The sequence below is a fragment of the Grammomys surdaster genome, unplaced genomic scaffold, assembly GCF_004785775.1.
Source record: "Grammomys surdaster isolate TR1022 unplaced genomic scaffold, NIH_TR_1.0 62, whole genome shotgun sequence".
Taxonomy (NCBI): Eukaryota; Metazoa; Chordata; class Mammalia; order Rodentia; family Muridae; genus Grammomys; species Grammomys surdaster.
The window spans coordinates 22,993,696-23,018,881 of record NW_021604564.1 but is presented as its reverse complement, the minus strand read 5'-3'; the positions used below and the strand labels follow the sequence as shown (position 1 = coordinate 23,018,881).

The 25,186-nt window shown below is 40.5% G+C and overlaps 1 protein-coding gene across 1 annotated transcript in view; it reads right to left on the bottom strand.

Moving 5' to 3' along the window:
- Positions 1-25,186, bottom strand: part of Fat4 (FAT atypical cadherin 4) — a 126,742-nt gene that overhangs the window by 69,661 nt on the left and 31,895 nt on the right. Inside the window, exon 2 of the mRNA XM_028763094.1 lies at positions 3,287-3,418. Coding sequence (XP_028618927.1) covers positions 3,287-3,418 — 132 coding nt within the window. The remainder of the gene's footprint in view (positions 1-3,286; positions 3,419-25,186) is intronic.

The window sequence follows — 25,186 nt, the reverse complement described above, 5'->3', positions numbered from 1 at the left end:
GAGGGAGGGAGGGAGGGAGGGAGGGAGGGAGAGGACAGGGTCCTTGAGTCTGCAGGCACCCCAGCCTTCTCCCTGAGCTTTTCCTTCTCTTGTCTTGACCTGCTGACAAGAGTCCCCCCTTTCTATTCTGCTTTATCCCTTTCACCTCCACCCTGCCTGACTTTAAACAGGTTGCTTGCACATATCATAAGTCTTTATGAAGTGGGATATCTACATGATCATGCCTACATGCCTTACTTAAGTATTAAATCTAGAAACCAACTCTCAACAAAAATAAAACAAAAACAAGGCACATGAAAGCTAATTTGGGTGTAAATACCTAGAAAGATAAGGAACCTCCAACTCTTCCTCAAATGTCATTGTGACTTACAAGAGTATCTCGGAGACTAGCAGAAAGGCGGTTGGGCATGAGCCTCTTACTTGGTGCATTCTCAGGCTCTGTAAAGCCACAAAGAGAAGCAGACCATGCGCACAGCACAGCCCGCATATCAGCAGTATGTGCTCTTGAAAGGGAATCATCTTTAGGTAACAATTAACAATGGATCTAACAGTCCCAGGAGGACAGTTCTTAGGAGAGTTGTATGCTGATTAAAACAATCAAATTTCCATATACAATTTATTTGCAATCCACTATAATTTGGGCTGAGAAATCCCATATTAGTCATAATATCCCACAGAGTCAACATCCATATCAATAAAATATTTATTAAAATGAATGTAGCTATTGCTCTTTTCTTCTAAAGTGATTAGAACAAAACATTTCAAACACGAGTTTTATTTCGCTCTTTCTAAAATGCAATTATGGCCATTCAGTGATGATTGTACTACATCAATTGCATGATATTCATGTTGCTGTTATATTGAAATTGGAGTTCATAAGATTTTATAAACGAATACAGCCTAAATATGTTGTATCAGCTTTAATAAAGTGAGATGCTTGCTAAACTTCATTAGATGGTCCCTGAGATGCCCGGGACGGGTGTTCAGTCTCACAGCTGATAGTAATCACTGACCTGGGAATCAGGATTAACATTTCTCTATACGAAAAGAGCTAGCAGGTACTAACGAAAAACACCAAATGTTTTCTAGAAGAAAACTATAATTATCTAAAAATTTACGTTCTATTCAATTCCCTTTACTAATTTTTGCAAAAATTAACTGACTAGGCTATTAAGTTTCTAAATTGGCTGTTAGGACTGGTCTGTTTGTTTATTTGTTTATTTGTTTATTTACTATTCCTTTACCTTTTAATTTTGTACTTTTGAAATAGGGTCTCACTATCTAGTCCTGATGCTTGGCATTCACTGGGTAGAGCTGACTGACTTGCAACTCACAGAGATCCACCTGCCTCTGCCCCTAGATTAAAGGTGTGCATTCCCCCCTGCAGTTTTGCTCTACCAACTAGTTTAGTGTTAAATAAGTGAATCTATGAACCATTTAATCATAATTTAAAAAATCAGATATTCAGACATTCCTGGAGCTGAGGGAAGAAAGTCAGTTTTGTGTGGGTGTGGGAAGCTATCCTTATCACATCATTGCCATTAACAAGTCTGTGCGCATGCGCTGGAAGGTTTTCCCGCCTTGATTAATCTGACAGTTGGAACACGTCATGTGGCCTGAGGCAACAGGAGCCCATCAGAGACTGCCAAGTCCCAGGCGAGCTTAACTCTCTATATAAGGGAAGGGTTTTAGGCCCTTGGGGTCCCTCCTCGTTTGTGAAGCTTATGCTCTCCCTCTCAAGATGCATTAAAGCTTATACTGCAGAAGGATCCTGAGTGTGCCGCGTCTTTCCTGCTGGCGGGAGGTTGCGCGGGACATGTGGGGTTTGGCTAAAGGAAGATGGGAGGGTGTCCTGGTGTTTGAGAAGGGTTTCCCCTCAATGGCAGAGCATTAATTAGACCTTTCACTGAGGAGAAAAAAAGCAAAGAGATTTTATGTGGGAAGATGTAAATTAATTATATAACTTTCCATGCGATTTGTAAAATGGCTATTGTAAGTCTTCATTTACAATAAAAAATAGAGGATGATAATCTATATTGAGTCCAAATTTCACATTTGCCAATAGGTATGAAATTTGTTCATTACAATAAATTGAAAACCTCACTAGTTTCCTGCATGACAACCTGAAATAAATATTACAAAATGTTAAATTTGTAGACACATAAATAAATATGAAAGTATATAATTATTAAAAACAAAGATGTTTAAGGTCACCTTAAATAGTGTTAGTTTTAAATTATTTGTTTGTTTCCAATCACAAATAAAATAAAAAATAGATAACTTGGCTGCTATGAAAGCAAAAACAAATGAGGAAAATGTAGAATAGAGATACATTTTAGATGCCTTTACTTTTTAAAAATTATTTGTCCATGAGATCTAAAATGGAAAAGACAGACACCTGAACTGCTAATCAGAAACCAGCCTCTGACTGACCATATCTGTTCAATTCACTTGTACTAATTTTTGCAAAATTAACTGGCTAGGCTATTATATTTCTAAGTTGGCTGTTAGAACTAGTCTGTTATTTGTTTGTTTGTTTGTTTGTTTGTTTATTATTCCCTTATCTTTTAAATTTTGTATTTTTGAACAGGGTCCCATTCTTTTATTTTACTTGTGTTGGGGATACGTATGGGCTCCTATAGGTACAAATTGTGTGTGTGACTGTGGAAGTCAGGGGTCAACTTAGATGTTTCTCAGGGGTTACCCAACTCGACTTAAAAAATGTATTAATTTTTAATTAACGAGTGCGATGTTCATTCAGGTCAAAGAATATGTTGGATCCACTGGAGCTGGGGTTGCAGGCCGTTGTGAACACCCCAAGGTGGATGCTAGGGGCTGAATCCAGGTCCTCTACAAGAGCAACCAGTGCTTTTGTCTAATGAACTGTCTCTGCAGCGACATCTTGCTTTTGTTTGTTTGTTTGTTTGTTTGTTTTTTGAGATAAGGTTTCTCACTGGGACCTGGGGCTCACCAAATAGACTAGATGGTCAGCCAGCCCTAGAGATCCACCTATCTCATCTTCTCCAGGAGTGGGATTACAAACTAGTACTGCTTCACACTGCTTTTTTTGAGGGCGAAGACACTTAAACTTGGATCTCCATGTTTGTGAGACATCCACTTTACAAACTAAGTATATCTCATTCTTATATCAGAGTTCAAACATACTAATAGATGCTCTCAGGGACAGAACACAGAATTTGTAACCTTGGTCACTGATCACTAGAGCTCCCATGCACCTGAAATTCTCTGAGTCATGGTGATTACAGATTCTAAAGACATAAACTACCTCATCAGCATCCATGGCAGTCAGCTGCATAATCTTCGAGCCATCTCCAATGTTCTCTTCCACAGTGAGATCCAGAGTGTCCGTTGGAAATACTGGTGGATTGTCATTGATATCTTGAAGTGTTATTTCTACCTATAAACAAAAAGAAAAGAAAGCAATACATAAGGCCTCAATCAGAAATGCAGACCAGGAGTTCATGGAACTGTCCTTCCCTAAAGGAATAAAAATGTATTCCAAAAGCAATGTTTCTTGAAAGAAGGGTATAAAATATTCATAGGAACACTTAAGACCAAGCAAATAGCATCTAATTTGTTGACAGTAAGTGTTATTAAATGGTCACAATGGAATTCAGATTGATAAGGGCCCTGAGAGACTTGTCACTGCAACCTCTAACGAAGGTCTCCCCAGTCTAGGAGCCAGCTTTCTTCCAACCATGGTGCCAGATGACACCATGTTTTTTGCCTAAAATGTTTGCATGGTAGCAGCTAATGTCTGGGAAATGAAAACATTCATACATTAGTTTAAGAAACACTTGGGATTTCTCCATGTAGCATCAGCTCTCTAATTTGAGGACACAAAAACTACACACTTGTCCATCTTGAGTCCCATTTATAGTAACAAAAAGAGACAGACTTCATGGTCCATGGATCACAAGTATTAACTGCTCTGTTTGAGAGGCCTTAGCCAGAGTTAGTTTCCCTATCTAAGAAAAGCTTTCAGAAGAAAAGATGTATGCAATTTAAACACAGTTTCACCCTGTGTCTCTTTTCTGCGCTGGGTGAGAAAGGCAGAGGTTCTGAGAAGACTGCAAACATCTACCAATGTAACAAAGCTTCCTTGGAGAAGGTCACAATTTCTCACAAAACTGGTATTCTGTGAGACACCTGTCTCCACCTCTCATATTGGGGTAGGGAATCTGGGATTACAGATGTGCTGCAGTGTCCCAATTTATGTGACATCTAGGGATTTCAACTTGGGTCTTCACACTAGCACATCAGGTGCTTTACCCACTGAGACATCTCCTTAAATCCCCAGAAGAATTAGTGCACAGGAAGCTGCCAGCAGCAGACCTCACCTCCACAGTTGGCTCTTGGTTTGTCTTTTAAATGAACATGGAATACAAGAAAATATTTTTCAACATGCATTCTCTTCATTCAGAAATCTAATGATAACTATGATTTCATCTTAAAAAATGACCAGGTTTATATTGAAGGAGGTCTTTAAAATTATAGTATTATTTATGCTTTCATGTGCGTCTGTTAAACTTTTGATGTTTGATTTCTGTGTTTTACATGCTATTTCAAAACAAATTATTCCATATCTTCATCCAGACATAATAGAAACCATTGACATAGGAACCATGTCATTGAGCCAAGCACAATCCTTTCTGTGCTGAGAGAAATGATTGCCTCAATGTGAGAAGACAGCTCAAGGAATTCCTCAGGGTGAGGAGACAAATTTCTCTGACCCAAGATGTCAACAGTTGGTTTCCAATAGGGGAGGGGGATACCAGTGCTTCAATTTGCACATAAGTACATTTCACCCATTCTCTTAAAGGATGAGTATTCTGTCCTATTTTCTTCTGTGATGTTTGTGACTAACAAAGGCCTAACATTCATAGACTCCAAAAGTTGGATGATAAATGTTGCCGTGAGTGAGCATGCCAGAGGCAACCCAGTCCAGATTCCAGAAAAGGATAATTTGTGCATGTGAGAGAATGTATTTATAGCTTGGATATATTTTTCAAATATCACTTACTGTGTTTGTTGGTTACACACAGGTTTTCATAGTAACACTCTTCTGTATGGCTTGCAGCTGACAGGAACTGTAGCTCTGGGTTGATACTAAGATTGGGACTTTCACAACATCACACCTGGTTCCTGTGAAGGCTGTTCACACACAAATACACCACACACACACACACACACACGCACACACACACATGCACATGTGCTCAGACACTCAACCTAAAACAATGTGTGAAACTGTGTTAGTTCATTTACTATAACTATGAAAATACAGAAGGCATCAGAGTGGAGGAAGAACTTGCAGCCTGTTTAAAGTCTTTGCCTCCTATTAGACTTTGCAAAGCTATTCTCAATATGTGGGAAAGCCATTCTGTGTTATTTGTAAAACTGTAGGATGCATGGCACACTGAAAGTTCAGACTTCCATTCATTTGCAAGATGTATTACTGTTTCAGAAATCTGAAGGAGCATCATGTTCACTTCCTTTGGTTTACAGGCAATGTGAGCCAAGGCATTGAAATGCCAAGTGTTTTATCTAAGAAAAGCAATGCTAGGCCACAGGCTCAGGGTCCGTTGAATTTTCTTCAGCCAAGTGCAGAGTCTGGAATGCTGAGCAGGCTCAATGATGTGCCTGAAGCCACTGGCCTCTGCCCTTGGTGTTAAGGCCAAAACCTGCTGCAAGAAGCATGTCCTAATTCAAAGCAATGTGAAAGCTGCATTTGAGGAAGTTAACTTATAAAGAGTTATGTAAAGGAAAAAGAGGCGAAGTACAGAATAAAGAAAAGAAAGAGAAAAGATTTTATCCATAATTTTTCCATTTTTAATAATTTCATCTGTGGCTTGTGGGAAGATGTTCAGATAGGTCTGTCTTTTCATCAAGTTCAATTACTCATTCAGTAGGAATCTTAGGAAATATATTACAAATAAAGCCATAGTGCAGATGCAAGTATAATTGATTGCTTTTAAAAATCAGATAGATATGTTTTCTTCCTAAATGATGAGTTCTTCTTAAACACTTCAGAAATTACTAACAGTGAAATAGTTGGAGAGAGAGAAAGAGCACAAATGATACAATAGCAACCCACACCATGTCAGGACAAAAAGCATGTGGCTGAGTGACAAACAAGATATAGCATCCCCTTATATCTTTGTGGAGCTAGCATTTTAGTTAGATCCCATGTGAAGTATTAGACACCTGGATTTATATAAATTATGAAAAGCATTGCATCAAATCAAAACTGAAAGTTAAGAGTTCACATGTATTGCCTCTATGGATATTGAAGGATTCCATCAAGATTATGCAAAAGTGTTGAGATAAATCTCCAACAAAAATAGGGCTGATTAAAGAAAACACAACTCAATAACTATGAATACAAACTACACGCCTAGATTGGGCAGATTTACCACTACTCTATTTTATTCCCCTTATAACTTGCGGTTTTTCCAGGCCACGTCCTTCTCCTCCATTGTCCTTCCACCTCTCTCTCCTCCAGTTTTTTCTCCACCCTCCTTTCCAGTCTTCCCCTCTCCTTCCTCTTTTTCTCTCCTCCCCTCTCTCCTTTTCTCCCTTTCCCTTCCTCTCTTCTCCCAGCTCTATCTCCTCTTCTACTGCCTAATCACCAAGCTCCACCACGAATACAATGTAGCAGAATTAGTATCCTGCTACACAAAAGAACACTTCTTAAGAATTGTTTAATTGTGTGTGTGTGTGTATTTGTGTGTTTATGTAAGTTTGTATATTTGTGTGTGTTTTTATATATGTTTGTGTGTGTGTGTGTGTGTGTGTATTTGCTCATTTACATAGGTATCATACTTATAGAGCTAGGAATGGGGGTTACAGGCAGTTGTGAGCTACTCAGCATGTGTTCTGCTGAACTCAGGAGCTGAACTCAGGCCCTTCTGAAACAGCAGTATATGCCATTAACCTCTGAGCTATCTCTTCAACTCTAAAGGTGCAACTTTGAACAAACTTTTTTTTTCCTATAATCTCTTTCACTAAAAGAAGGTTATAGCTCAGGACTCTCTCCACATATCCACAGGCTGCTGAAGTTGGCAGAGACTGAGCAATGCTTAGTCTAGAAGCCTGGGGTCAGGGGTTTCCTGGAAGTCTGCTGCTTCTAGATTTGGAAATATTTGTAAGACTATATTGACATATTTGAGGTAAGAAACTCAAGTCTAAATATCACATTCACTTTTGTTTCATATGTACCTTCTACACACAGATGGAGGTAATTTTACGACATATTTTCTGTTTGTCTATGGCATGACGGCTTCTCAGGGGCCAGTGTAGAATTTTCCACTTCTGGCAACATGTCCATGCTCAAAACACTGTGCATTTCGAAGTATTTTAAATTGTCAGAGTAGAGATGGTCAGTCTGTCACTGAGACTCTCCAGTTCCCCAAACCGTTAGCAACACACAAAATAGTGACCACTAGATTCAGAGATTTGGAAAGAAAACTCTCTTCTCCATATTTACAACCCACCCATGCCTAACAGAATCTTTCTTTTAGGGACATATCATTTAAAGCAATCCTGTTTTTATATGTTTGCAATAATGCCTTGTTACTGGAACATGAAGAACATACTGATTGAAGCTGTTCTCCCTACAGAAGTAGCTAGAACCACCCCTTCCTTTTGCTCTCCTAGCTCTTTTCCATCTCACTGACCAACAATCTTCTTGGTGCTGCTAAATATGCTGTGATAATATATTGACATCATGTTCATAATCATGACTCAAACATTAACGGAGCTTGAGACAAACATAACTTGTCCAGAATGGGTTCCATTTGAGAGCGCATGTAGGACAGACTCTCAGTAGGGCCCAGCACCATGGCAGAGGCTGCCAAGCTGAACGGCACAGGACTATTCCAGAGAGCATGGCCCACAGCAGGCCATCACGCTGATACTCCAGTGACATTTTGTTATACGGCACCTCAGTCACAGGCGTGTAGACTGGGTCCATACTACTGAAAACCACTAAGAAAACTATTCTAATCTTACTCTGAGAACAATTTTTATTTTTATCACAGTGAAGTAGATGCTAGAAAACACCCACCTCCTCTTCTGTATGAAGGTCCCATCCCTTCTTCATTATGGAGATCCCACCCCCTCTTCCTTATGGAGGTCCAGATGAAACCTACCCCAGGAGCTGTTCAACCCTCACGTCTAATCAGTCACTTCCTCTGGCTCTGAAAAAAGGAAAGCGCCACCTTTCCTGCTTGACCTGAGCTGTCATGTGGATTTTACATTTCCCAAAATGCCTGGACAGAACTGTTCAGAAAGCCCACGATTAATAGGACGTGGAAGCTGACAGTCTACTCAGGAAACCAGATTGCAGCATTTATTATGCAGACAGCAGGGTGACTCATTAGAATCACTGCTCTGGCTAGATAATCAAATTTAGATTTAAATGTGTTAATATCTACTCTGAGAACCATATACTACGTGATTTATTTCGTTCCACGGGATCGGCTCATTGATTATTCCCTGTGAGCCCCTGGGAGCAAATCTTTGTTTATTAAACTTGTATGAAAGCCTACATTTGCTGTAATAACCCCCCCAAGTGCTAATTCATTATCAGCCAGAACTCTGGCATTCAGCTTTAGTTTTGTTTTGGCTTTTGATTGTAGATGAACTAACCGGAGAGCATCATCAGTAGAACACATGACTGACCCCAGTTTGACATCTCAAATAGAGACTCAAATCTTGTCATAAGTATAACAAAAACCCAACCCCTGTTTTACACTGTACTGTTTGGCTCTGACCTCTGTGTACTTTAATTTCTTAAAAGGAAAAACAACGCTGCTGTAAAGGATGGTGCCAGGATCCACCCAGCTGCTTTCAGTTTGTTCCTTAGGCCTTTCCCTATTTGGGGTGACCGCTGGGAATTGTGTTGCCATGAGTCTGGGTGAAGCTTACTCTGTGTTCTGAGCGGTTGGTTTCATCATGCTGCAAGGCCAACATCCATTACAGTTTGCGAGTGACTCACATTTTAGTTATGAGAAGGTCTTAACAAGAAACAGCTTGCATTTAAATGCCCAAATGTCAGGACCACAGCATTTGGACTATGGAGGCACGCAGGGTCATGCTCAGCCTATGAGCAGTATGTTCAGGCATTTATTTATTTATCACATAGAACCGACCTAATTCCACAGCCTGTGGTGGTAAGAGTGTATGTCTCATCTTGAAGACGGTCTAGAACTAAGAACCTAGAGTCCTGGTGGTAGAAATCAGACTTCAGAGGAAAGACTTTGGTGATCAAGGAGGGCAGAAGAGTGTGCTGGATCCCCTCAAACAGGAGTTACAAACAGTTATAAGCTTCCATGTGGCTGCTAGAAACAGATTCCAGGTCCTCTGTAAGAGCAATGAGTGCTCATAAATGCTGAGATCCCGTTCTAGCTCCAGCCTATCTCTTTCCCCACTTTAGAACTAAAAAAAAAAAAAAGCCAGGTATGGCTGTTCATAACCATAATTCCTATATTTGGGAGACCTAGGCAAGTGGCTGTCCAGAAAGATCTTAGCCTAAGCTAGAAGGCAAGACCTTTCTTAAACCAAATAGCTAAAAGATAATCCTGGGAGATTGGATAAATGGCTCATTTGCTAAAGTTTTTCTCATAAGAATGAGAAGGTTTTTTCATAAGGACATCAATGCCCAGTACCTATGTAAAAACTGTGGGCTTGCGGGTGGTCACTTGTAACTTCGGGTGTGGAAAGGTGGAGACAGCTGGCTGCCTGAGACTTCCTGGTTAGTCACCCTAGTCTTTGTGGAAAGTCCCAGCAAGAGACCCTGCCTCAGGTAAATATTTTTTATTTTGAAAAAGGTAAACCACTTCTGAGACACAAAACCCAAGATTGTTCTCTGACATCCACATATGTTAGCAGGCACACCTGTTCACAGATGTATACACACACCTGCACACATTTGCACATAGCACACACATATGCAAATATGAATGAAAACAGCATAAGACTTTTAATAGAAAATGAATAGCTAATCACTATTTCATGTATACATTACTTTACAGGAAACAATTTAGTAAAAGAAGTAAAATTTAAAAGGGATAAGGCTTGATAAAAATTAATTTAGCCATTAGTCTCTTGGAGTATACTAAGCTACTAAGCATTTCAGCATTTGAAACTTTGTGCAGTTTAAATGAAATCACAGGTGTATGTAGGCACGTGTGCATCATTCCATACAAAGATGGGTTGCTCCAGTCCAATAACTACTGAATACTAGGGAAGAAGGAAGCATGTGCATTTTCAATTCTTTAGTTTTGCTTTTAAAGCAAGTTGAAAAATCACATAAAGATCTCCAAGGCGCAGCTTGTTACCCGTAGACGCTACATGGATGTGACCATGCCCAATTAAATTTCTCAAACCAAAGCCATTATGCTAATCTCTCACCACTAAACTCTCCCAGCAGTCAGCAGCATATGTTCTTGGAATTTTGATGCATTTCTCATAGGCAAGAAATACTTGTGAGTAGCAGGCAGGTTTGGAGGCAAGCCAGCAGTGGGGGGGTGGGGGGTGGCCAGGAGTGCAGGCACAAAGCAGTTAAGTCCGTTCTGGAGGCAGTACGCTTTCCATAGCTCACTAAGTGTGTGGTGACAAACAAGAAGCTGGAGCCCTAGCGCTCACTCTCAGTGTTGCTCAAGTCAGAACCAAATAAGGAATTCTTCTAAAGCTGCCATACGTACCCACGTCAACTTCGCCTGAAACCAACACAGCCTAATTCTACATTTGCCCAGATTCCGGCATATGCCCTAAAGTGTACACAGACTAGAAAGATGGAATTAAAAGATATGTGGCTTTCATGTGGAACTTGAGGAAATTTTTATGTTTCTTTAAACCAAGCACCCAGCAAAAGCATCCCAGAATGTTCTTTTCACTAGATGTTGATCTGAGTAAGGGAGACATATTGCAGAGAGAAATTTTATAAAAACTAAACAAATGAAAAAGTTCTGTAAAGATTAGGGAACCCACTTTTTCCCTTACTTAGTGGGCTTGAGGCATCAAGATGCAGGGTCAGCATCTACTCAGACCAGTGAAAAAGCTGGAAGACAGCTCACACTGTGAAGAGCTTGCTTTGCAAGCATGAAATCTAGAGGTCCAGTCCCAGACCAGTGTAAAAGAAATCCAGGAATTCTAGTGCTTGGTGCTTATGCTAGAGCTTGTGAAACAGAGACAGAAGGGATTTGACAGCTTGCTGGCCATCTAGGTTAGTCTGTGTGCTTAATCCAGACAGAGAGAGACTGCCCAATCCAAAGTTGGATGGCATCTGAGGAACAACACCCAAGACTGACCTCTACATACATGCACACACACTCACACACACACACACACACACACACACACACACACACACATTCACACATACATATACTCTTGAATGCACAATACACATACACAGCTGCAGACACATACATACACACATTCTTATACATATACATACACATGTACACAGTTACACAGACATATACACATACACACATACATACACATGCATACAACTATATACACACGTACACATGCACACAGCTATACACCCATATGCACACACACATGCACACATACACATGTACACAGGTACACACATGTGCACACTCTCAAAAACTGAAAATGTCAGGCTTGTATTTAAAATCGGAAGTTGTGGTGACTATTGATTGAATGATTGAGCCTAGTTCTTCATCCTTCCTTATAAATAACTGTGTGTTCCTCCCACTGACACTGTTAGTTCTTCCATTGCCTCCTCACTAGTTCAGCTATGATGTCCATTCGAATGGTAGAATACTCACAAATGGAGAAACTTGAAATGTCCTAGAACCACATGCCTCTGTTAGCCTCTGGTACCAGGAAAAGGATGGTTCATTTTGAGAAGAGGTGTCAGAGATGAAAAATCTGTAGCCTAAACCAGAGCATCCTGCCTGAATCTTAGCCTAGAGCAACCCTACCTGCAGCTACTCAGAGAGGCAGGAAAAAGTGCACTTCTGTCAGCCCATGAGGGAAAGGGGCTCTTCCATAGGAAACAATATTGACACAAAATGGTACACTGGGAACAGGAGGGCTTCACTTCCTGAATTGCCTCCAGAAATGTAATGTTCAAAGTAATGGCTGATGAGCCACAACTGAAGAGGAAAAAGCCAGTGTCTTCTAGCCTGAAGTGTACCTGATACCTGAGCTTATTAATAAACCATACTGCTGCATGTAACTTGCCAGCTTTCTTCCCCATGAACCTATCTTTTATGGAGACTGTGTGGTTATGGTGGATGAAAAGGCAGACAGACAGAAATTCAGAGGTAGTAGAGTTAACCTCAGTGATGTTGAAAATAGCAACTAAAATGTAAGTATCTACAGAAAGAAATGGTGGGTCACAGGTATTAAAGCACACACTGGAAATGGCAGCCACTTCAACACATGCTGGTAGGCAAACTGGGCATCCACATGTAGAGAAATGAAACTAGATTCCCCACCTTCCACCCTAGACAGAAACTAACTCCACATGGATCAAGCCCTGATGTAAGGTCTAAAACTTTGAGTGTAGTTCAGGTAAAGCATCCCATCCATAATGACTCAAAGTAAAATGATAAACTACCATGGAATAAGCCTAACCAAGGAAGGGAAAGGCCACTAAAAAAAAAAAAAAGCTATAAAACGCTGAACAGGGAAATTGAAGAAGACTGAGAGATCTTGCATGCTCGTGGATTACAAAAAAATAAGAATCCTGAAAGGTCTATCACACCAGATACAACCAGTCTACAGATTCCATGCAATCCTGATCAAATTTCTAGTGATGTTCTTCACAGAAATAGAAAAGAATTCTTTAAAATTATATAGAAACACAAGAGACCCCAAATGAGGAAAGCAATCATGAGCAAGAGGGACAGTGGTGTGGTCTGGTCCAGTTGCACTTGATCACCAGTTACACTGTAGAGACATTGCAATAAACACAGCATGGCACTGAAACAAAAGCAGATTGACTAATGAAGAAACAGAATAGAGAGGTGGGATGCAAGGCCCACAGCTACATTGCCCTAGTATTTTTGATATATGACAAAAAATACACAATGGGAAAAGATAGTATCTTTGACAAATGCTTGGAATCCTGACTTGCTACTCACAGAATTAAACTAGATTCTTGTCTCTCACTCTGCTTGAAAGGCAACTCCAAATGTATCAAAGGCCCCTGAATAAGACCTGAGAAGCTGATATTGCTAGAGGAAAAGGTGGGGAGTGAATTCAAAGTACAGGCATATGTAAGGGTATTCTGAATAGGATTCCAACAACTCAGGAGATACAAGTAATAACAGGTGGGACCTCACACAAGTAAATAGTTTTTGTGTAACAAATAAAGGTGTAAATCAAGTGTAGAAACAACCTACAGTATAGGGAGACAAACAACACAATTTTGAATACTGGACCAAGAGACTGAACAGATACAAAGTTATCAAGGAAAAAGAGTTCTAGTGGCTAATACATGTTTTAAAATATTATCCATATCAGAGGAAATACTAATTGAAATTTCCACAAGAGTCCATCTAACCCCAGCAGAATGGTTAGCACCAAGTGGACAAAGGACAGTAAATGCTGTGCAGGATGTGGGCAAAGTGGCCTGTTTATCCATCAGTGGTAGGACTGTAAACTGATGCAGCCACAATGGAGGTCAGTGTGGGTGTCCTCCACGAATCCAGAGGTAGATCTTCCATGTGAGTCAGCTAGTCCACTCTTGGGTATATACCCAAAGGACTATAGATATCCTTCTTACACGTTCCTGTTCACAGTGGCTCTATTAACAATAGTCCAGAAATGGGAATAGCCTATATGTCCATCAATTGATGAATGGATAATAAAAATGTGCTACAGACACACAATGGAATTGTATTCGGTTATAAGGAGGTGTGCCTCCCACCAATGCACACTACCTTAGGCTAGATGCTCTTACAAAGGCACAGAGAGAAAATGATGGTCCATCTGAGTGTCCTGAATGCTAGAAGGATGCATGTGACTTGAATCGGTAAGGTAGATCAGACGCTTATCAGCAGCATGTCAACTGACATTGATAAGGCACTGATGGTAATTTCTTATGACCTTAGTGCTAGAAAGGTAACACCCTGTCCACCACTGAGACTTCAGTGCCACTAGGAAGCCCAACATCCTGTGCATACATTAGAAACCAAAAGCATCCTGCTAACCTCAGCCTGTTAAGAGCCCAAACTGCTTACAGCTTTGTTCTCCTTTTTGCTCTGCAGTTTTTTATCTTTCTCTGCATCACGTCACTCTGGGGTATGCTTTCTTACATAGCCCACTAGGCTATGCAACAGCTCCTAGTTCATGGATTGTTCTTCAATTCCAGCACCCGAGAGTATCATGCAGCTAATGAGAATAATCCTGTATGTTTTCAGTGCTAGACAGTATTTTTTTTATTTTGATAAATTAACAAATAATCACTTTATCGTAATGATCTCCCAAAGAAAACTATGACACAACAGATTAAGATAGCCTGACAATAATGTGCCCTGTCCCAAACTCTGTGCATCTCTGTGAGTCCTATGCAGTTAGAACAGAAATTCTGAGGTAGTAAAGCTTCAGTTGGGGTTTTACTCTGCTGTTGTCAGTTACAATATTATTTATTTCCTCTAAAATCAGGAACTGTTGAGGTTGCCTGCTTTCTCCTCTCTTATTCAACAAAGGTCTCAGATTCTCATCTATATCAGTTAGAGAAGTGAAAGCCACAAAGAATAAAGATGAGAAAGGAAGAACCAAACTATCCCTATCTATACATGCCCTGATTCTATAATGAAAAGGCCCTATAGAATCTATTATAGCAAATACTTAACAATACATTGCAGAATGCAAATCACTATACACACATATACACACACATATACACATGTACATATATGCCTTCTCTTATACCAACTGTGTATCCCTAGAGCAAAAAATTAAGAAGAATATTCTATTCATAGCTTCAAAAATGTTAAATATATTTGGCTAAAGGTAGGGAAGTCTCAACAGTGAAGATTTCAGTGAACTGAAACAGTAAGTCAGAGAAGGAAAAGCCATCCGTGCTCGGAATGCTCAGAATGAATGAGAATGCCCTTCCTACCAGGGCCAATGTGCAGGTTTAATGGACAGTTGATTTATGTGACCTTCTTGCTTTGAAGTCCCCTAGTCTCCTTATACTAATGTAGGAGGAGGAGACATGGAAGAATCTAGAATGAGTAGTATAGGTAAATGTTTACTAGTGGGGAAAGACAGAGGTGAGATGAAGGACAATTTCATTTCAGCCATACAGAGTAGAGATCCACATCAGACAAGGTTTGACCCACTGCTCACAGAATGCTCACTTCCATGACTCCGTATCTAGTGTGAGCCTGTCACTTTGTGCCTGCATTGTTTTAGAGTCACATTTCTCAAATCTTGGGGCCCTAAACAACAAAAGAAGATAGGACCCTGTATGTACAGTCTGGCTAACAGGGTGTGTTGTCTGTATGATGTTAATATAACACATATCACTCAACCTTAAAGAGAAGCCAAACTGACCTTGAAGCGATATGCACAAAACACATTATACAAGTGGCATGGCCCAGCGACTAAGCACCTATAACAGGTCATTCCTGGTGCCTGTCATCAGAATAGGTGAACTCCAGAACTCAAAACTCATCAGAGGAGGTTACTGTCCAATGAGTGTAAGGCCTTGGTGTCAGAAGCCGAAGTCACGCAGACAATGTATGATAATGACAGCTACAAAGCCCTGGGAAAGTCCTGAATGCTACTAAACAGTACATTTACAATGGGTTAAGATAGAAAGTGTAGGTTATGTGTATTTGATCAAAAATTTTAAAAAGTGCCATGGCAATTCTCTATCATTTGTGTGTAAGAGTGAATGAATGAATGAATGAATGAATGAATGAATGAATGAATGAATGAGATAGACAGAAATGGCTCAAAAATGTTGGGAGTTTTTGTTCACTCTTGTCCATGGCTGACTACAGTTGTTCTGTCACACTTAGACAACTGTCCTCAAACAATTCTAAACAATAAACACTGTAGTGACAATTCCCAGCAACCCCAGCTGGGAATAGGATGCCAGAAGGTTCAAGATCATCTCTAGCTACATAGCAACGTTGAGGCCAGTCTAGGATACGTGAGACGCAGGCACAACACAAAGAAAAGATTTGACAGTTAAGTTAGGATTAGGACACTGCTGGTTTTACCTGAAATCTCATCTCACTTGGACCTTCCAACCACAATACACATGTACCAAGTCTCTGACATGTGCACAAGTTTAGCAGAAAAATAAAATGTGGTCTAGGTTTGTCTAACAGAAAGAGGCATACTCATCAAACATAAAAAAGAAAAAGAAAGAGAAAAAATCTAGCTAAAGCTGCACAAAATACCTCTTCCTTGTGCATACATTTGCAAAGAAATTGAAGGCCATGCAGTGCCAAGCACAATATTTTCCTCTGTCATTTTGCCAAAATGAAATTTGACCACCTCAGTCTAAAGGATGAACAAGACACAAATAAACGAGACTTTAAAACCACTCCAGTAATATTTGGGGCCTAGAAAGCATGGAGAATATGATTACCTTAAAAACTATAGTTTCCAGAAATTCTCCTAAGAATTCCTCAGCAGGCATTTGGCTAGAATCCAACCTTTCCTTAAAGAAAAGAAAAAAAAATACTTTGGATATCTTCCTATCTTGACATTTTTGACAGATGTGAGGCCTTGCCAGAAGTCAAGTGAGCGTATGGTATATTTTTATCATGCTTTCAACATTCTTAATTTGCACTCAGTTTTAACTTTTGAAATCAAGAAAGTCTCAAAGTCAACTTCAATAGAAAGAGTTAATTTTCATCCAGGGTGTGTGTGTGTGTGTGTGTGTGTGTGTGTGTGTGTGTGTGTGTGTGCATGCGCACAAAAGCATGCAAGTGTGCACACTAGGGAAATATCACAGACTCCCTGGCTTTCCTCCAAACACTCCACCAAGTCAGTCTCATTGGCTCTGTTCCATTTATGTTCTAAAATATCTCTTCAGTTTGCATTTCTTTTGTCTTTCTCATATTTTAACGGCATGGATGGTTATTGGCAATGTTGTGGAGCCTTGCTCTTAACCACTGACATTAAAACCCAAGATAAATAATCACAAAAAGGCACTGGAGTGAATGACCTTCATATCACATCCATGGTACCCAGGAGGTTGTACAGCCTCCCATAGACCTGTACTGGCCCAGCCTCACCTCCCCAGACCTACATAAATCATGCCCACCTTCCCAACCCCACACAATCCTGAATCAGAGACAGGCCAAGTTCTTCCACAAGGTGAAAGACTACATCAGAATCTGCCTTCTTTCTTGCCAAATGCTTAGCACAACAACCTGCCTCCAAAAAGCTAATTTCTAAGCTAGTAACAAATACTAAATGATCTATCAGCAAAGTCCTATGAAACAGAGGCAGGCAAATCACAGGCCAGGCAGGGCTTCATAGTTTTATGCCAATAGATGTAAAACTGTCTTTCCACTCTTGTCTATAGTACTGTCTGCCTAAGGTGGGTAGACACATGCACACAAGCACACACATGCACACACACACACATATACACATACACTCTCACTCATACACACACCCCTCTGTTTTCTCCTCTCTGATCATCAGTCTATTGCTTCATTATATCTAAGACTATGGCCAATACACAAAATCACACTTAGAAAAAAAAAATCTTTCTAGTTAGACTTCTCTGTGTGTTTATATGTATCTCTGTGTGTGTACATGTATGTGTGAGTGAAGTTACCCCTAGAAGCCAAAAGAGGGTGTCAAATACCCTGGGGTTGCAGGTGATTGAAAGCAACCCAGAGCATTAGGGAGCAGACCCTGGTCCTCTGCAAGAACACTGCATGCTCTTAAGCACTGAGCTGTCTCTCTAGCTGCACAAATCTCACCTCTATGAAAGTGTGCTTACATCCATCAAAGTGCAAATCTGTGCATGTACAGCACTCAGTGCCTCCTCTGCTCTAACGATTTTAGTTTGATTTTCTTATATTTTGAACTAAAATAGAAATTCATTTTTCCTAATTGGACAGTTATATTTTTCTACTGAGCTATGAGAGATTGACATCTTCCACATAAGCTAGTCAGTAGAGTATGTCAGACTAGAAGGCGACTCTAGTCCCTGGTGAGTATGTTGTCACAGCTGGATGCCTCCAGAAGAAGGTTACATGTTTAGGATGTCTTCTTATCGTTATCTTTTCACTGGACATTTGTTTAATTCAATGACTCTCATAAACTCTGCCAATAGTAATTATTTAGCTATCCATGTTCCCAACTGCACTCCATCTTCCCTAACTACATGATGACTTTTTATTTCAGCAGCCTCTCTCGACTGTTCAAAGAGCAGTCCTGCTACTTATCCAATGCTGTCTTGCCCATGCCATTCCTCAGAGGAATGTGTCAGGCCCCACACCATACTTTCTTCTGTGTTTGTTTCATGCTTCTGTGGTCCCACCACCCTGAACAGCTTCATGTGTAGACCTCCTTTAGAAGCTTGTTTTAGAATGGAGAGAAATCCCAGAGAACAGAGACACATTCACCATGCTTGAATTCCCTCCCACAGCAACAGACAAGGAGTAACTAAAGTGTCTACACCCCCTGTACTACGCAAACAACCAAAAGATCTGTGATGACTCCTACATAGTCATCTTCCCATCTAAGACTGTGAGCTTCCTCAGGATAGATGCTGTCTCTTGGATCTTGGACTTGATAACTCGAATTAAGTTGCTCCTCAATTCATTAATTAGGTGAGAGATCATGACATCAAAGTACATTGTACTGAGGAAGGAGATGAACAGCTAATGTACAAAGTTTGAGAATGTCCAACTTGAAGAACCGACAAGATATAAGGTGAACACCCTAGAGACACTGGAATTAAGGGAAGGCCAAGAAGAAAGAGAAACAGAGCACAGCTATACTGAGGTGATGGAAGACAGTTCTCCGAGAGAGAGAGAGAGAGAGAGAGAGAGAGAGAGAGAGAGAGAGAGAGAGAGAGAGAGAGGCACAATCCTCCAAGGGAATGTTAGGGGAGCACTCCAGTGAAGAGCCAGCTCTCCTCCCAAAGGGAACTTGGTGCTCTGAGAATGAGGGTAATGGGTGTGAATGGAACTGCATCTCAGAGCTCCATGCTGGAAACCCATAAGCAAAAGAAAACAATAAGGCAGACTCAGGGCTCACTGAGTAACAGAAAAGGCAGCATGCCTCAGTTATTGATAAAGACAGAGTTCAAACTAAACATGCTTTTTCTCTTTATAAAGGGTGAACAGGAGCAGTGGGGAGTGTTCTGCCTTTTCTTAAACACACACTATAATGGTAGGGATTCCTCCATACTTGTCTCCCTGAACTCATAAGAAAGGATGCTTACAGAAGAAACTAACACCAGGGGTCAAGAGAATCTTCTAGAACTCTGTGAAGCTGTGAGGCATTTCCCTCAGAACCAGTCATTACGTCACTAACATACAATGAGCAGAGCAGACTTGACACGAAGCCTCTCAGCACAGTGAACAAGACCCTCCATGGTCACTGCCTGCCCTACCTGGAGAAGGGGCTGACAACACACAAACCCTTGAAACAAACACAACACAATGGCTTTAAAACACAATAGGGAGAGAAATGATTTTCTCTCCCTTTAGGAAAGGGAATAAAATTCCTATTAGAGAACAGACCAAATGACATTTCCAACATCTGTGCTGGAGATGTCAATGCAGTCAGGACAACTGAGGTGGGGAACCTCAGCTAATGAGTTTTCATTTACGTAACACCATAAGTACATTAGTAAAATAACTATCAACAAGGTTCTGCTCCATTCTTTTGTTTTTGTTATTGGTACTGTTAGGGCCAAAGAATCTACATATGTTTGGGGTTAAAAGACATCTGCTTTAAGCTTTGTCCATGTGAACCTTACCAATGTGAGGGAACAGAAAACAGTTTGACTCTGGATCAAGAGACTGAACATTTGCGTAAACTCAAAAAGAAACAAGAATAGCTTATCCAGACATTTTGATTCTCTGGAACCAATTTTGGCACTTCAGTTTATGATCTTGTGACTGATGAGATGGTCTTAATAATTATTTTTGCTTACCCATGCCCAGAGACACAGTTATTTGTAGTTGAGAATAAGTAAGTTCAATTTCACTCATGAAAAAGTGTACTGGTGTTTTATAAATATCATAAGATATATCCACCTCTTATTTTATTCATTAGCTATAAGACATCTATGATAAAATAAAATAGAAGAAACACATAGATGTAATCACATCCACAGAAAATCTAATTCTATAGTGTTGGATTCATGAATGCCTGTTATAGAATTCCTGTAATATAAGGTAATTCATCATCCATCAGATTGTTATATTTACTGGTGTCTGCACTGCAGCTATCACAGTATCTGTCAGGTCACTGTGATACATAATTATTATATTTTCTGTGTATCCTTGATGTCTATAGACGTAAATGATGCACATGTATTCCTATTTACCAAATAATATTAATCCAATATGTTTGATATTTGACTGAATTATTAGAATAATCCATGACTCAATTATATTTTACTTTATTATAGTATCTATTCTAATCATCTATACTAAAAATATATGTGTATGTCTGTACATATGAGTGTCATCACATGGATGTAGCTGCCTGCAGGGACCAGAAGAGGCAATTTGACCCTCTAGAACTGGAGTTACCAGTAGTCATGGGCTGGGAACCAAACATGAGTCCTCTTAAAGAGAAGTCAGTGCTCTGAGCCACTGAACCATCTCTCCAGCCCCCAAACCACTTTTTCACTTGACTCGTATAGGATCTGTTGAAATGCTTTAAGTTTACTTCACAACCCATAAATGGCAGCACAGAGAAATAAGCAGACTTATGTCTCGAAGCAGAACAGCATCCCCATCAGGACCATCTGCTTGAGTGGAGGCTCTCTGTAAAGTCAAACCAAACAAAGAAACTTCAGGCTGCTTCTGTAAATACCAATCTGCTATATATTATTAGCTCAAGCAACTGAGTAAAATAAATATTGGCTCAGACATGCCATAAATCTGTAGAGTACCAGTCTAGCCAGCCTTTGAAGACAAAGTCCCTAGGGAAGCAGATATGTCTTTCCCTCTATTACAGATCCAGCTTGAGGACATGCCGAGATTTTGAGTCCACATGGCTGCTGAGTGACTTTGCTCTCTGAGCTTTGGAATGCAAGCCAGGAGACACTATTATATGGTGGGACCACCCGAGTGGCTCCTATGAACAAGATCAGGGTTGCTCCTTTGTTCTTTGAAGTTTCTTGGGTGATGTTGCTTTGCTCAGACTCCCACTTGGGAGCGGATCTGACCACTGAAGAAAAAACTCTGCTGTCAGAAAGCAAAACAGGGTCCTAGCAGTGGGTGCTACTCAGAGACATAATGATGCCAATCAAAGAGCACAGCTGCCTCAGCAAAAGGCCCTGGTGCAATCAGCCTAATGGCAGGTAAATGCAGTGTGTCTGCGGGTTGTGTCCAGGCTGGGCTGATGTTGGGTGACCCTGCAGGAAGACAATGCCTTGAAAATCACTCAAAATTATTTTTGCTGTTTTTTCTCTTCCACAAGGCATCCCTTGTTCTAATTCTGTCGAGTTCATTGATTAGCTCAGAGGAAACTCAATTTCAAACACTATCTCCATATCATGGAACAAAAGAAACAAGTACAATATGTTTCACCTGTACCATGAAAGATGAATATGCAATACACGGACTGTGTCAAACCCTGAACACAGGTGTGCAGGAGGCAGAGACATGGGACTCCCAAAGCAAGCTGGCTAAATATACTGATTGAATCAATCAGCTCTGGATTCGAGAGAGATCATACCTCGTACATTAGGTGACAAGCAATAAAGGAAGACAGTTGAAGTTGAACTTTGGCCTCCACATGGAGGCATATACACATATGTGCTGTCACACACATGCATACACACATATGCACACAAGGAAAAGAGAGAAAACTGAGCTTCTAGATTCATCCTTCAGTTTATACGGCTGTCAGGCCACCACTTTCAGTGACCTGGGAGTGGATGATTTGACAGCCTGTCTTCAATGGTCCCCTTTTTTCAGCTTCCAGAGATGTTCCCTGTTGGGTTTGAAGCTTGGTGTAATTTCCCTGGCAGAAAGCTTGGCCTTGAAAGGGGAAATAGTTTAGTTTCTTTCCCTGGATAGATGTATTGGTCCAGGAGCCTCATTAGTTATGTAGCCATTGGCTGTATTGTACACTACACAAGAAAGGAGGATGATTCTCTCAAATCCAACCATCAAGCAGATAGTCCAGTCAATTTTCATCCAACCACATTTTAAAAATCATGAAAATTATAATAGTTGACTTCATCTTAAAAGACAGCCTGGAGAATTCTAAGTATTGCTTTCCTCATAAAGAATAAAAACCCAAAACCCAATAAAAATGAACTTGATGTCACAAATAAAAATGTCCATTATTAACAAATACCTTAAAACAAAACTCAGTTAATTTTGACATCAACTGATGAGAGAAAAATGGCCATTTGCCCAGTTATCAAAAACTTCTAAGACCACTTACTAATAATGTGCTGAGATCTTTTTTTAACCTAAGCTACAATCTCATTTTTCACTATTATGAACATATTTTGAGAACTTACTTGTTCACCTTATGAATTATACTCATTTGGGGAAGTTTTAGTAAGGTCGCAGATATGAATATTAAGAGACTCTATCCTGAGAAGCACTGCGTGATTATGTAATATTTCTGAGCCTTTAGGATACATACGGTCTCTATTGGCAGCTTTATAAATCTTCAAACACCATGGTCCAAACAATGCATATTCTGCATTTTGAATTTTTAGAGACCATACAATTTACTCTAAATAGTAAAACAAATGTTTATTTTTAATAAGGTACGGCTGGATTAAGCCACACTATAGAATCAACAGCCTCCTTCATGACAGTAAGCACTGAGACTTTCTGTAATTCTGAAATCTGACAGGGCACTGTTCTATTACAATAAACCAATTTCTGTTTTACACCTGGTGCCAAGCCTTCTATTAACTAAGACTGACAGAGTATTGTAAATATATATTTTAAAGGATTTTCTTTAAAGCATAATTATCTCACTTCTGAGTCAATCTGGGACATAATTGTAAACTGGAAGGGAAATTAAAGGAACAATTTAATTTATAACATATTCTTAAACAACATAAAACCAGGCAAATCAACAGGGGGCAGGCGTATGGTGATGCCTAAGGGAGAGGGACAGTATCTTCATGTTAAAGCTGAGTGTGTGGGCGGGGCTTCTGTAGGCGATTGTCTCTAGACACTGCTGGGTTTCATTTTCCAATTGTTGTAAAACTGCTTGAAGAAAAAATGTCATTCTGACTAAATGCCAAGCTTTCTATGGAACTAGACATTTCTTGACAAATAAAATCTGGTTTGAAATCTTTATTGGTCGTTAAGAATTCACCCTTGAGTCCTTCTAAAGTCCCAGAAGAACTTGAAAGCATCTTCAAGCTAGAGTAGACTCACATTTTAACAATGTAGTACTGAAGATGGTGAATTGGAATTAAAAACACATTCTTCAGCTGTGTGCAGGGCACTCTGTTGGTGGCAGAGCAATGTGGAAAAGAAACTTTCTCCTAATTCTGCCACATCAGCATAAGCTATCCCGTGGTCATATTGTCTAGACCTTGAAACTGGCATTTTATCTTTCTGTGCCAATATTGACGGTGTAGAAGGCAGAGGACATCAATTTCATTTCAGAAAAATGACTTGTGGTGGTTTGAATGAGAACGACCTCCATAGTTGACATGCTTGAATGCTTTGTCCCTGTTTGGTGGGAACTGTTTGGGAAGGATTGGAGGTGTGGCCTTTTTAGAGGAGGTATATCACTGGGACTGAGCTTTACATTTTCAAAAGACACCATTTCTACCATTTTGAATTAACTTTCTCTGCTTCCAGTTTGTGGATGAGTGTGTGAACTCTCAGCTGCTACTCCTGCTCCATGCCTGCCTTCTTGCTGAAAAGCTCTCCACCATGTTGGTGATTTACTCTATCCTCTTGGAATTGTAGACCTCAAATTCATTAAAAGGCAGAAGAGTCACTGTGATTCAAAACTCGAGTGGGGTGCGGGGCGGGTCAGGTGCGCACCCACACCCCTCGACTGCCTCCGTCCGGGGGAACCAGGGCTCAGTCGGTGGCGGGACTCCGGACTTGGCTGCATTCTCTGCTGATGGTTTTCGCCAGCGCAGCTCGGGCAAGCAGTCAGCACACTGCAGGCGGCCGCAGGGTCCTAGAGCAGTGGCGCAGGGGAGGAGGGGGTGCCTGGAGCAGAGACAAGGCAGCCCTCGAAGGCCAGGTGCTCTGACCTCCGCTGCAGGGGGGGAGAGCTCCGTGGGCGCTGGAGCAGGGAGCACAAGGAGGGCAGCGAAGGTCGTGAGTTTCCCACTTACACAAAGAGTGTCCAGAGTCCCAGGAGACACGTGGAACTGAAGACATGGAAGTTTTATTGGTCATATTGATAGTTGTATCTGGATGGCGTGCTCTCCCACAAAATACCAGGAAGGGCTTGCTTATATTGGGGAGCAGGAAAAAGGAGGGGGCTAGGGCCTTTAGGTAATATGTAAATCTTAAGGCAGAGACCTGTTTCGTGCCCTCTACCTGCACCTTACGTGACCCACTGCATGTTAGGTCTCTGGGTCCAGGGGCATGGTCAAACACCCCAGGATTTCTATAGTCCCACAAGTCACATTGTAGCACATGTTAAAGCTGACATACCTATTGTCTGTGGAAATGCCACTATAAAATTCTCTACAGGATTGTCTTCTTTTCTAAAATAATGAAAGTTTTAGTATTAAATTTGGTCCACAAAGTCCAGGATTTCTTAAAGCTAAGATCATCCCAAGTTGGGAAGGTCCAGACATTTTTATCAAATTGTGGAATTCTGAAGACTCTTAGAACAAAGAACATGTAATGAGTGAAAAAAATTCTGAATATGAGAATATAGTTACTGGGGTCAAACTAAAAACAGAGATGTCTAAAACCATTTCTGACTTCCATTGCCAAAGATTGCAAGGTTACAGCAGAATCATTGATACACCTTCATCTCCCAAGTTCATATG